At 41.1% G+C, this 13,764-nt stretch overlaps 2 protein-coding genes across 2 annotated transcripts; one reads left to right on the plus strand and one right to left on the minus strand.

The window, feature by feature from the left end:
• The first annotated feature begins 1,321 nt into the window (after window positions 1-1,321).
• On the plus strand, window positions 1,322-11,898 carry LOC106134830 (programmed cell death 6-interacting protein). The gene is made up of 13 exons (XM_060946139.1): window positions 1,322-1,598; window positions 1,977-2,095; window positions 2,554-2,681; window positions 2,962-3,115; window positions 3,659-3,831; window positions 4,039-4,350; window positions 4,493-4,705; window positions 5,028-5,267; window positions 5,453-5,932; window positions 6,143-6,274; window positions 7,562-7,697; window positions 9,309-9,436; window positions 9,763-11,898. The coding sequence occupies exons 1-13, from the start codon at window positions 1,399-1,401 to the stop codon at window positions 9,835-9,837; spliced, it is 2,490 nt and encodes an 829-aa protein (XP_060802122.1). The 5' UTR covers window positions 1,322-1,398; the 3' UTR covers window positions 9,838-11,898.
• A 284-nt stretch (window positions 11,899-12,182) lies between these two features.
• Window positions 12,183-13,443, minus strand: LOC106134800 (cytochrome c oxidase subunit NDUFA4). Its single transcript, XM_013334937.2, has 3 exons — window positions 13,267-13,443; window positions 13,004-13,150; window positions 12,183-12,327 (listed from the first exon to the last, which is right to left on the minus strand). Exons 1-3 carry the CDS (start codon window positions 13,306-13,308, stop codon window positions 12,271-12,273), a joined length of 246 nt encoding a protein of 81 aa, XP_013190391.1. The 5' UTR covers window positions 13,309-13,443; the 3' UTR covers window positions 12,183-12,270.
• Between the last annotated feature and the right edge of the window lie 321 nt (window positions 13,444-13,764).

Below are 13,764 nucleotides of genomic sequence, written 5' to 3' on the forward strand. Positions count from 1 at the left end.
TAAATAGGTACTAGTATAATGGTAGGTTCCGTAAGTGATCTAGTGGTGCCTTAATATTGACCTCCCGGAATTCTTATTTATGTAGGATGATTGGTTTACGCGGGAGGAGCCGCGGCCGTATATACCTCTCTGTTACATAGTATAAGTTGTGATTTAGATATGCCTTCTACAAGCATAGTTATACACAATTTAATCTAATGAGAAATGAGACAACCAATGCCTACTAATACTTTAATGCGAAAAGTAACTGTCTAGTGTTTCGCCCTCACGCCTAAATCGCTGAACCGATTTTGATGAAATTTGGTACAGATATACAGTTGACCTTGAGAAAGAACAATTTATTGCGAAACAAGGAAAAAGCGTTAAAAAAGTTGTGAAAGATTTTCAGCGAACTGTTACAGCAAAGTCGCGGACAAATATATAGAAGGTAGTTAAGTACTTAGTAATTCATTTCTTACATTTTACTACCGGTTTTTCTTAACAATGTTATCCTAGGAGGTTTCGTGCTTATTACCATTTTTGTTCTATAGTCACTGTTAATTTGAAAAATATTTTCGTATTTTTTTTATATTACATATTATGATAAAATTGCCTAAAAATCAAATCCGCTCGACTGCACCATAACTCGGAAACAATTGAAATAGAAATTTTTATTGTCAATCAAAATGATTGCTTCATCTTCTACTTATAACTCGGGATGAAGTAGGTACGTAATATTAAGAAGGTATTAATATAATGCCTTTGTGGTGGAAGCTCAGCATTAAAGTGATTCTCATTCACAGGAGCGAAGACTGGCAAAACTCTAGTCCAGGTAGGTACGTATAATATTTTTTACACTGTGTAACAAAGCTATAGCAACATCAATTGTAGCTGCAACAGATCTTAGACATACCTACATACATTTGTTCCTTAAATATTATTTTTTTATATTCACTGATGAGAAAATGATTAAAAATACGTTTGTTATTAGAGCCTTTTAATAATTTATTGTTATTTAATTTGAACGGTACACAAGTAAATATTTTGTGAACATTTTAAGCGGCTACCGTTTATCGTTTTTTACATTGACCAAAAAGAAAACGTTTATTGTATCGACGAAAACCCCCCCTTGCCACCTGTGAACTACGGAGTGTTTTATGTTCGTAGTTAAATTTCTACCAAGTTAATATTTTGTTCTATCTTCCTTGCTTTGAAGAGAAAATGAAATCACAACAGAATAATATAAAGCAAGAACGTTTAAGACCATACGAACCAAATTTCTTTGCTCGTCGTACCTGCATTATTGACAATGACGTTGACACTCCCCAATTCCAATGCAAAACAAATATCTGTCATCATATTGTCAGGCAGGCAATCTTCTCTGTGCTAAAAACTTTATTTTGTTTGTCATTCGTAGAAATGGCCGAGTTATTGTTTGTTCCTTTAAAAAAGTCTTCGGACGTAGATATAGTAAAGCCTCTGAAAAACCTTATACAATCGACTTACAACACCGGCGAGAGCCATGAGGATTACTCGGAGGCTCTGACAGAGTTGAGTCGCTTGAGAACCAACGCTATTTGGAAGGTGTTTGAGAAGTCTTCGCTGGAGATCCTGTACAGGTGACTCATCATTGAGACTGAATAATTATGTATTATATGAACGAAAATACTCTAATCGTGCTCTTCAAGGCCTCACAATCAAAACAAATAAAATAGTGATGTCATCAAACTACATCTAGTTTAACAAACGTTAAGATTAAAGGATTTTGTACTAAGTATTTACTGAAACCCTCCTCAGTGTGGGCTGTGCTTACACTATACATCTATGTCTGTAAATTGCACTAATCTAATCAGCTTAGATTATTAGGTAGGTACACAGTTATGCTGACTGCTTTTCTTAACACACAGCATTAATATGTCTATAACATTTGGTAAGTATATCAGAGTCAGGTAACTGATTTCAGTGGCGTAATAGGAATACTTGTTGGTTGGTTGCAGCTACTATGACCAGCTGGCGTCGCTGGAAAGCAAGCTGCCGCCACAAGAAGTACAGATTCCATTCAAATGGAAGGATGCATTTGACAAGGGCTCCATTTTTGGTGGTCGGATGAGTCTGAGTAAGTATCCGTTCACAAAAATCTGCCTCATTATTTTTATTGTTAAATAGTACAATACTCACAATACATTTTATTACAATATTTTGATTCACATTTTGTAAACCAATAATGTTTAACTATTATTTATGATTAATCTTAAACTACAACTTGTAGCAATCCATCCCACTTCATCATGTTAATGTGTCATTGTTTCCTATTTGTTAGCTGTTCCTGTAAGTGTGCCTATGCCTATCATAAATACAATGCTCTGATCCATCAGTCTATTTCTAAAACTCTCCCTTACTGTGAGAGCATCAGTTAGAAACTCGGAAAGGATTGTTTAGTTAGAACATGGTGGCACATATTTGTACCACTCTGTGCATAAAACTTTCTCATATGACCACCTTACCATTTGACCACTAAAGCTCAAACACTGCTTGCTTATTTATCTTTTGCAAATAAAAAGTGATATGCTCCAGCGGTGTCGTCGCTGGCGTACGAGCGCATGTGCATCCTGTTCAACATCGCGGCGCAGCAGAGCGCACTGGCGGCGCAGCAGCCGCTCGACACCGAGGACTCATTAAAACTGGCTGCCAAGCATCTCCAGGTGACAAATCATAATTACTATTGATCCAAAAGTTATTCTTTAAAAAGTATTTATCTTATTATGAGGAATTAAATAGGTATCATCTTTTCTCTGGTTGCTTTTGTTTCTCTTTTTAAAGAAGTTGTCTACAACCATGCGCTGAGCTGATAAGAAAGGTTTGTAATTTTGGTGGTAAGGTGGAGAAGAACCTAATTCCAGCTTGAATCATGGTGTACCCTGTACACCTTAGAACAGGCAGGGTTTTGTGTTTTGTCAGCAAATAGTTCCTGCTTGATTTCAGCAAGCTGCAGGCATCTTCAACTACCTCAAGGCGAACATCCTGCTGGCGGTGCACCAGGAGACCACGCCGGACCTCAGCCCCGACACGCTGGGCGCGCTGGCCGCGCTCATGCTTGCGCAGGCGCAGGAGGTCATAGCTTACAAGTGCATCAGAGGTTTGCCACACCACTGTCTACAGATTTAAATAAAATATAGTTGTTTTGCAGGAGTATAATTAATATATCAATTATATAAAACTCCTTCGTTATTGTGTGTGAGTGACTATTGGGAATCATAAGACAAGTAACAATTATTGGCCAAAGAATATTTTCTGATTGTATAAGTTTACAATGTGAGATGTATACTATGGTAAAAACCCCTTCGCAGGCGGCCTTTAATTCCATAATAATTGCAAAACCAAAATAGGAATGGTTCTCGGCATTTTAGAGTAGGACCACTCCATCCCATTCCCATGGATGTCGTGAAAGTCTACTAAAGGATAGGCTTATAAACTTGGGATTCTTCTTTTAGGCGATAGGCTTGCAACTTGTCACTTCTTGTTCTATCAGTAAAGGCCAAACAGCTGATTGTGGCCTATCAGTATTTTTAAGACTTGGCTCTTACTATGCCGCAAGGGATATAGACGTGATTATATGTATGAATGTTGTTATTTTTTATACTCTTGATGTGATTGTAGCAGTTAAAAATTGTTCCTCTAGACGAGATGAAGGACAGCATGGTTGCCAAGGTGTGCGCTCAGGCGGAGGAGCTGTACACTGAGGCGCTGCGGGCCATGCAGCGCGAGCAGCTGCGGGGGCTGTGGGAGCGGGGGTGGCTGCCCGCGGTCGCCGCCAAGCAGGCGCTCATGCGGGGGCTCGCTCACTACCACCAGGTGGGGACTGAGCTGTGTGGCTCCACGGAGGCTTTACTTCGCCATCATCTTTTGCTCTTTCAACGTTACGGTTATTTTCGACGAATCATGGGATACTTCTCTTTCGTTTGCTTTCTCATAACGCGTCGTTTTTTTTTTTTTTACTTTCCTTCCAAGGGGAGGACGACCATATGGGTTTTGATATTTACATTGGATTGCATTGGGCAGGCGGCCGTATGCCGTCAGAACAAGGCGGTGGGCGAGGAGATCGCGCGCCTGCAGCTGGCGGCGGAGGCGCTGAAGGCGGGCGGCGCGGGGGGCGCGGGCGCGGGCGCGGCGGCGGACGCGGCGGCGCGCGCGGCGCGGCAGCTGGCGGCCGCGCGCCGCGACAACGACTTCATCTACCACGAGCGCGTGCCCGACGCGGCGGCGCTGGAGCCCGTGCAGCGCGCCGCCGTGGCCAAGCCGCTGCCGCCGCCCGAGCGCTGGGCCGCGGGGAAGGACCTGTTTGCGGGATTGGTGCCGGCCGTGGTTCATCAGGTTTGTTTGTTATCTTTATTTTCATTAAATAAAATAAAGTTTTTAATTATTTGCTTTTAGTGATTATTCTTCTTTGCCAGAAACCATAGATGACGACACGTGAATTTTGTAATTATAGTGTGTATTTGTCATCGTAATTCAGGCGCTACAAACATCAGCGGGCCGGCGCTCGGAGCTGGTGAACGCGGAGATCGCGAAGCTGCGCGACGCGACGCAGCTGCTGAACAGCATCCTGGCGTCGCTGTCGCTGCCGGCCTGCGTGGAGCAGAGCCACGGCCTGCCCGCCTCCATCCGCGACAAGGCCGCCGCCGTCAGGGACAAGGGCGGCCTGCCCGCGCTGCAGAGACTCATGCAGGTAGTGTACGTACAGCATTCGGGAGGCCTGGATCTGAGCTACAGACGGACAACATCGCCATCGCATGCTGTTACTTACCTATACTTAACTCACTTTCAATAAAGAATATGTATAAATATTGTCATCGCTCTTAAGACCTGTCAATGTAATCACTAGGTGTTTCTAGCATTTTCAACACAATTTTCCCCCTCGGTGATACGCGACGAAGTTAAACACTATCGATATTTTAACGGACCCCCTCCATCGTGATTATCCATGATTTATGTCGAATCGCCTATAGACAGCCTCACAGCATTCGGGATAAGAAGTGTCGTTCTCCCAGGAGCTGCCCGAGCTGCTGCAGCGCAACAAGGAGCTGCTGGAGGAGACGGAGCGGCTGCTGCGCGAGGAGGCGGACGCGGACGCGGCCTTGCGGCTGCAGTTCGGCGCTCGCTGGGCGCGCACGCCGTCCGCGCAGCTCACGGCCGCCTTCCGCGCCAACGCCGACAAGTACCGCCAGATCATCGACAACGCCGTGCGCGCCGACAACATCGTGCAGCAGAAGTTTGCGCAGCACAAGGAGGTATCATTCGTATTCGGTCTTGCGGTCTTGTGCCGATAAGCAGTTTAAGATAAGTGTAGTGTAGGTGGGTCGACTTTAACGTTTTGGGTTGATAAATTATGTGCAACATAAGTCTGTTCAACATTTAGAAGTATTTTCTGAATAAAAAATATGCAGGACATTGATGACAATGCTGTATTTGTCAGAACATCCTGCTGCTGAGCGGCAGCGAGGGCGAGCTGTCGGCGGGCGTGCCGGCGGCGCCGCAGAACGCCACGGGCGAGTGCGGCGCGGCCTCGAGGCTGCGCGAGCTCATGCGCGGCGTGGAGCGCCTCAAGGCGGAGCGCGACGCGCTGGAGGCCGCGCTCAAGGACGTGACGCTGGACCTCAAGGCCGCCTTCCTGGCCGCGCTGGCCGCCGACGGCGCGCTGGACGAGCCCGCGCTGTCGGCCGCCGCGCTGGGCGCCGCGCTGCAGCCGCTGCAGAGACAGGTGGCGGCCAGCCTGGCGGCGCAGGAGGCGCTGCTGGCCGAGCTGCAGGCGGCGCACGCCGAGCTCATGGCCAGCCGCGGCGGCGCCAGCGGCCGCGACGACGTGCTGGGCAAGCTGGCGGCCGCCAGCGACGCCTACCAGGACCTCACCAGCAACCTGCAGGAGGGCAGCAAGTTCTACAACGACCTCACGCAGGTCAGCTTCACATTGCTACATCCACCTTCAGACAGGTTCTTCTTATAACGATATGGTGAGAGAAAAGAGCTAATGAGCAGGCGTCGAAGATGACCTTTGTAGCAGCGTGTGTGCTGGCAGTTGCGGGGTATCATTTGAGGTGTATAGCCCACGTCACCGTCTAGTTTCCTTCGAGTAAGCTTAACTTTAAAAGTTATTGAATGTTCCCAGCTGCTGCTAGCGTTCCAAAACAAGGTGTCGGATTTCTGCTTCGCGCGCAAGACGGAGAAGGAGGAGCTGCTGAAGGACCTGACGCAGGAGGCGTCCCGCCCCGCGCCCGCCGCGCCGCAGCCCGCCGACGAGGTGAACGACCACGTTTAATAATACTAGCTGCCCCGGCAAACGTTGTTTTGCCATACAAATAATTTTAAAGAAATTTCTAGTAATAAATATAATAATTAATTATTTATAGCTTTTTATATCGATTCAAAAATGACGAAGTTTCATACAAACTTGCACTCCCTATTTCATCCCCTTGGGATAGAATTTCAGGATAAAAAGTAGCCTATATTCTAATCCAGGTTACTAACTATATCTGTGCCGTTTCGTTCTGATCCGTTCGGTAGGTTTTGCGTGATGCGCGTACAAACATACAGACAGACAGACGGACAGACAGACAGGCAGACAAAAATTCTAAAAAAAATTGTTTTGGCTTCTATTGACCCTAAAAAGACCCCTTATATTTTTTTTTCTTAAATATCTTTAATGTACAGACAAAGTTCAGTTACAGTTTTATTATATGTATTGATTAGGTCCTTACATATGAAATTGGCGTTTGGTATACCAAGGAAGAGCAAAGAGTCGAATATAAGATCCATTATTATCTATGCACTTTTGCCTTAAAAATTCGGTTTTTCCATATTTTTACTCCGAAACATTCCCATATAAGATGGTTGTTAGGAAGCGATAATTGTATTATTCCAGTGGTTCGCGTGTTTCATGACGCTGGTGTTCAAGGTTCAACTCCCAACTATATGGAATACTTGTTATTTGTTAAAAAAAAAAATACTATCTCTGAGCATTGACTATCAAAACAAAATTCTTGTTTTTCTGATGTCATTTGAAACAGTTTACGGCCAGTTTTATTTATGTAACCAAGAAATCATCTCTAATCAAGTATTCAACTTCAGCGCACTGAGTGCACCCAGAATTTTGAACGCTTTAAATTAAATTAATTTTAAACAATTTTAAATTAATTAATGTGGTGGAAATGAGAGCGTTAAGGAGTATGGTCGGTGTGAAATTCAATGACCAATAAGAAACAACGTGATAAGGGAATATTATGATGTGAAAGAAGATGTTGTTACAGGAATAGAAAAGGGTATGTTAAGATGGTTTGGTTATGTGGAGAGGATGAATGAAAGCAGGTTGCTAAGCAGATATACAAGGCGAAGAAAAGGTCTAGACGAACGTATCTTGATCAAATTAAAGACGTCCTTGCAAACTGCCGAGCTTGTATGAAGAGAGTAATGAATGTGGATGAAGCGAAAGAGGTATGCAGGGCAAATGAAAAGTTGTAGTCTCTGCCTACCCGTCCGGGGAAAAAGGCGTGATTTTATGTATGTATGTTAAATTAATTTTGTATGTTAGCCGGTTGTGCAGCGGCGCTCTCCCCCGCCGCGGCCGGCGCCCCCCGCCGCGCCCCCCGCTAGCTCCGCCCCCGCCGCGGGCCCCAGCGCTAGCTCCACCCCCGCCGCAGCTTTACCTTACCCGCAGCAACCACAAGGTAAGCTAACCGGTTTTTTACGGTTCCGTACCTAAATAGTAAAAACGGGACTTTATTACTAAGCCTCCGCTGACTGCGTCTGTCTCACTACGCTGTATCTTATAAACAGTCATAGCTAGAAAGCAGTTTTTTTTTAATTATTCTGCTGCCGCTGTAACAAAAAATACTTAGGTATAATAAAAAAATATATATTACTGGAGATCCCCATACAATAAAAGTTTATATTTCATAGCCTAGCTGCTTAAAATTATCACAGAACTAGCTGTGCCCGCGACTTCGTCCGCGTGGAATAGTTATTTTGGGCATCATATTTATTTTTGCAAACATCCTCCTCGGCTTTATCAATTATAGCTGCTAATTGTTATGCGACTTGGCGACGACTTGGCCCACATCATTACCCCCGACGGAACGGAGACCGTATAGTGCCCAGTAGTGGGATCTTACAGGCTGATACTTTACTTTACTTTAAAATAGTAATATCTTCTAAGATTTTCATTGAAATTAAGTGATATCAAAGACAGTTGTGTTTACAATTAAATACTCATAATCGGGCAGACTCAGGCGGTAACGCGTATTAGAAAGAACGCTGGTTCGCCGTATTAAATGTTTCGCTTCAAATTGCTTATAACGACTATATCTCAAAACCTATTCGTCTGATTTATATACTGTAAATGGCAATTTTAGTCTACATGAAAAGCCGAAAGTAATAAACATATTTATTTGGATAAGGATTAATACTGAATTAAAGAAAATTGGTTTAAAATAACTTATGTTTATAATGAAAAAATAATCTTAAAAAATGAACATAAAAGTGGTTATTGTTAGTACACCTTTAGAGATAGATATATGCTCTCGCGGACTTTTTTGTGGCAAAAAATGAGTACTTCACATCTTTAGTACATTGTTTTACTATATCTTTGTTGGTTTGCGCAGCGTTCGCGTGGAAAGCTCGCAGATGACCGACTCATTCAACTTTCACCTGCATTGTTGACGTTTCCCGTAGGAAATCCGGGATAAAATGTAGCCTATAGCCTTCCTCGATAAATAGACTATCTAACAGTGAAAGAATTATTCAAATCGGTTCAGTAGTTTCTGAGATTAGCGCGTTTAAACAAACAAACAAACAAACAAACAAAACAAACTCTTCAGCTTTATAATATTAGTATAGATATTTACTTGCATATTACTTTTCAAAATATCAAATAACAAAGTAATTATTAAAGGAGTGCTCCCATACAAGAAACGTTCTTCTTCTTATTAGGAGTGGACATGCAACGTGGTATGTATAACGCAGTAACCTGCACTGTCGTTATAAAATACCAAAGAATTGCGTGGAATTTCGTAATATTTGTAAACAATTTTTTGGTCGATTTCAATAAACAGGTAGAAACGTATATTTAATAAACACACTGTATGATGATGGTATAGTTTACTTGGGCGATTTGTATAGTATTTATTTATATAGATTTTATATTGTCCGGCGGCGCTAGCATGGAACGCGCGCCCACTATTCTTTTTGTTTCACGTCATAATGAAACATCTAAAGTTTATCGCGCGCCGTGCCACCTCCCACTAGTGGCGAGTACCAATGTGCAGTAACGCGGTCCGCAGGCATGCCGCTGCCGTACGGCGCGGCGGGGCTGCCGTACTACGCGCCGCCCATGCCGGCGCTGTACAACCCGTACGCCACGCTGCCCTACCCGCACCACGCGCGCCTGCCGCCCGCGCAGCCCTACCAGGTACGCTTCCCGTGCACCACGCCTCCCCAGATTGCGATATTTGTATCCCCACTTCTTACCGAAACAAGTCGATTTATAAATCCTCGCCTCACTATTACTTAATTATGAAACCCAGAAGTAACGTCCTCATTGACAGGTCTGATATATTCCTAGTCAGGCTTTAAAGATAGGTCACCCCGCTTAACCAGAAATATACAAAGCCAAAGAGAGTAATAAGGTCGCCTTTTGTTATATTTTTTAATACTTTTTAAACTTTTGCGTGATTATTAACGTATTGCTGTATTTATTGTGGTGCTATAAAGAGTAATGTTTTCATGTTGCACCAGGCCTACCAGTACCCGCCGCAGCCCGGGCAGTACCCGCCGCCGCAGCCCGGCTACAACCCCTACCCGCAGCAGTAGCTGAACACCGATGGGGCGCCTCAAGTTACTTCTGTTGGGTGCTACATGTAAACCGAACACTGCTATCAATGTTTGTAACCTTTGTCAACGGACTTCGAATTATAGCGTCCAGTATAAAACATATACACGATGGGTTTTAAACATCAGTCAAAGTTTCAGAATAACCTGGGCCATAGAAATTTCAGTTTCACTTTTGTTTACAAACTTCTGTTAGCGACACATATATGAAATGGATATACAGGTTGGCTATTAAAAACCACTCAAAAATTAAGAGTAACTTTTTAAATGCTATTCAAAAATTTTATTCATTATTGAAAATGAGATTTTTTTTAACATATCGGGTAGCGTAATATAATTTCCAATCTCGCTTTAGAATACTTTCAAATGTTGATCACATTAATAGGCTATTTGACAAAGTTCTAAAACTATCTCAGGGTATTTATTTGTTTATAAGGAGCCCTACAAAAATACTTTTCTGCCTTTATTACAGCTATTTTATTAAAAAATCGAAAAAGAAAATGAAATATTCAAATATGCCGCCAAAACGCGACTTTTAGCAATATGGCGGCCATGGCATGCTGTGACGTAAATTTCGTGTAAATATCATACAAAGCTTGTTGGTGTTTCGAAAAGTTTTGATTTTCTCTTGTTTTATTTAACTTGTGCCACGTCATACGAGTATGTGTGAAAATTATTAAAATGAGTTCCTATAAATGTTGTGCAGTGCCTCAATGCACTAATACAACAATAAAAACTCCTACGAAAGTGTTTTTTTCTATGCCGATGGATTTGAATATTCGCAAGAAGTGGTTTCAGATCATGATCTAAGATCAGTGGTTACCAAGATATACTTACATTGATGTTTTCACATTCCTCAGTTCGGCAGCATAGAAATCTGGATTGTCTTTGAAGAAGACAATCCAGATTTCTTCTTCCAACCATTATTGCGTCCACTTTTGGTAGGTTTTGACTCAGCTTTCGCGGAATTGGTTTCCATTATTAAATACCTATGTTATCTGAGTAATCCTGAGCGATCAAACACTTATAAAATCTTGAAAAATAATAGCGAACACTAAGGAACGGTACGATCGACAGTCTGTTTATGGATAATTGACGTCATAAGAGAAATAGCCAATCACTTTCGTTTTTAGTCACGTGACAGCTGCATATAAAAACCTAATTTTCTGAGACATATTTTGTTTAAATAATGCAATATTTTTATCTCGCGTTATTACAAATCGCTCCAAAAAATTAATATTAAGACTGATGACATAAAAGAAATGTATATTTTTAATACAGTCAAATAGCCTATTATTAAGTTGATTTTGTTATTAAACTTTATATTTTTTATCACATAAGAAGCTGGTCACATCTTATTGTTTGGATAATTGTCCAGATTATTCTTGAAACTAGTATAAAAACCATCCCTACATTTATAAGAAATAGTTAACACGCAAAGTTGAAGGAGAGAGTTAGCAATGTTATCCAATAAACACTTAGTGCAGTAGGCACAGTTCAGAGAGGTTCTCTGCTTTTTACGTTTACATTTTAAGCTCTGTCGAGATGAAAACCAACAATTTTTTTGGATACCAAGTTAAAGCGAGACTTCGATTATACAAATTTACAAAAAGAAGAAGTAATACCGAGTATAATAAAATGAAATGCGTAATAAAAATAACTTTGTAATGTTGTTATAGCAACATAAAATATATTTTAGGTTAAGAAAAGTGCATAATCTGTTAATGTTTGGATTATAATGAATGTTGATGCGTTTGTAATATAAGGCTCAAAGGTACTAACTAACCAAGATTATTATACAATAAATCGTTGTCACGTTGTACAACGCGGCGCGACGCCGACTCTACCAAAGCGGCGCGCGCGGGGGAGGGAGCAGGACTGTGATCGTTTGCCTTCGGAGCGATGGTGGCATAAAAATATGTTATGAGATGCATTTTATATTTCTCACGTCAGCATAATAGTCAATTTTATTATATTTTTATTTGACTATTTTTTAGTTTCTTATGAAATCTACTAATCTAGAATAAATTATGTTTTTTATGAGACACTTGTTTTAATTTTGACTTTTATAAAACCTTTCAATTATTTTAAATATCACCTGCTCTTCGGTAGTAGTTTTCAGTTGAACAACATAATGATTTTCATCTTTGGGCATTCAAGAAACAGGACTTTGTACCATTGTTGTCACTGGTCACACTGTTTGAACCATTCATCAACAGAATCATAACAGAGAGCAGTACCTACTTACAAACATGTGCAGCTGGGACTAATACCAGTCAAACTTATTTAGTCTACAAACAAATTGATAAAAAAAAAATAAAAGACCATTTGGATATCACATATTCTATTTATTAAATGATAAACTTCTAGCAATAATGTAAAGCAATCGGTGCTATTGATTCAACTGATCCAATTTTAGTATTTGGGAGCCGGAGACCCCTCCTTACTGTAATCCCTGTTGGGCGAGTAGAACTGTGGACCAAAATAAATTTTGTTATCAGTGTATCCATATCAATGAACTATGCTCAGTTTTGTACCTACTTCTTTTACATACATACACATAATAATGTCAAAGCCTAATCTAAATCTAAAACAACTTAAAAGACGACTTCTTTTGAAAGTAATATAACATTAGCGGAAGACCACCATTTTAGCTCACACTTGTGTCATTTGCTATGCAACTGTTTGGTACATTTCAATTTATACTTGTAATTTCGTGTTCTTTGTATATTGTTTAATTGGTAATAAACAATTTTTCTGTATGTAAACCATAAAAATACTTGGATCACATTTTTCTTATGTAGACAACATGCATTCATCCATGATTTACATTTATGAGATCTATATTTAAAAATTGACATCCAGTGCAAATACTGCAGTATAGTTTGTTCCGCCACTTCTTCTACACATGCACTTTGGAAGCAGTAGTAGATATAATTAGACTTAAGTAATGTTGTTATCATTAAGTGATACCTTGTGTCCAATCTTTAAAATAAATCCCATAAGTATTATATAGCTAAATAAATATATACCTATGGCAAAATTTAGGAAACTAACTGAAAGTGTCCCAAAAAGGGCACACCCTTTTGTATACCCTAACCAAGGTTTGAGTTGTCTGTAATAAAATTATTATAATTAGAAGTCTTACCTTGTACTGCTTTGTCCTGTACTCTTCCCAGGGCTCGGGGTTGTTCCTCTTGCTCCAGGAGACGTCGGGCGAGCGTGTAGCCAGCCGCAAAAGGTAGAACACCGCTCCGCCGCAACCCAGGGCCGTGCATACGTATAGCGGGATCAACTAAACAAAAATGATATTCGTTACTGCGATGTTGTTAGATAGATTAGAGGTTAATTATGTAAGAAGTGCAAAAAGAAAATATTGAAAGTTGATATGCTCAATGAACAACTACTCACAGCTTTGTGCTTCTTCAAGCTTTGAAGGCTCAAACCTTGCATTTTTCTGTTGTTCTTTTAGAAATGTCACGAACAAATATTTAGTAGAAGATCAATACAAAACTGCAGGAACGGGAAGATCTTTCTTTTCTGCTGCAATTTTTAGAATTGCCAATGTCGTGTTCGTGATGTCACTGTCATACGTCCAATGTTGCCATATTTCAAGATAAAGTCTTGCAAGACACGTATCCTTTCCTGCATTTTTCCACTAGATTCTTCGCTTTCTTCCTCATCGCAGCAGTGAGATAAAACTGACTGAGAATCGAGGATTTCGTGATTTTCGAAAAATTCTGTCATATTGTCACGATACTGCGATACTGCTTATTACATACATACAATTACGTCTTTTTCCCGGAGGGGTAGGCAGAGACTACATCTATCCACTTGTCGCCATCTTTGCATAAGCTTTTAAGCAATGGGTTTTAACGTGACCTTTCAGTCTTTTGAAGACTGTTGGCT

This window comes from Amyelois transitella, chromosome 10, assembly GCF_032362555.1.
Source record: "Amyelois transitella isolate CPQ chromosome 10, ilAmyTran1.1, whole genome shotgun sequence".
Taxonomy (NCBI): Eukaryota; Metazoa; Arthropoda; class Insecta; order Lepidoptera; family Pyralidae; genus Amyelois; species Amyelois transitella.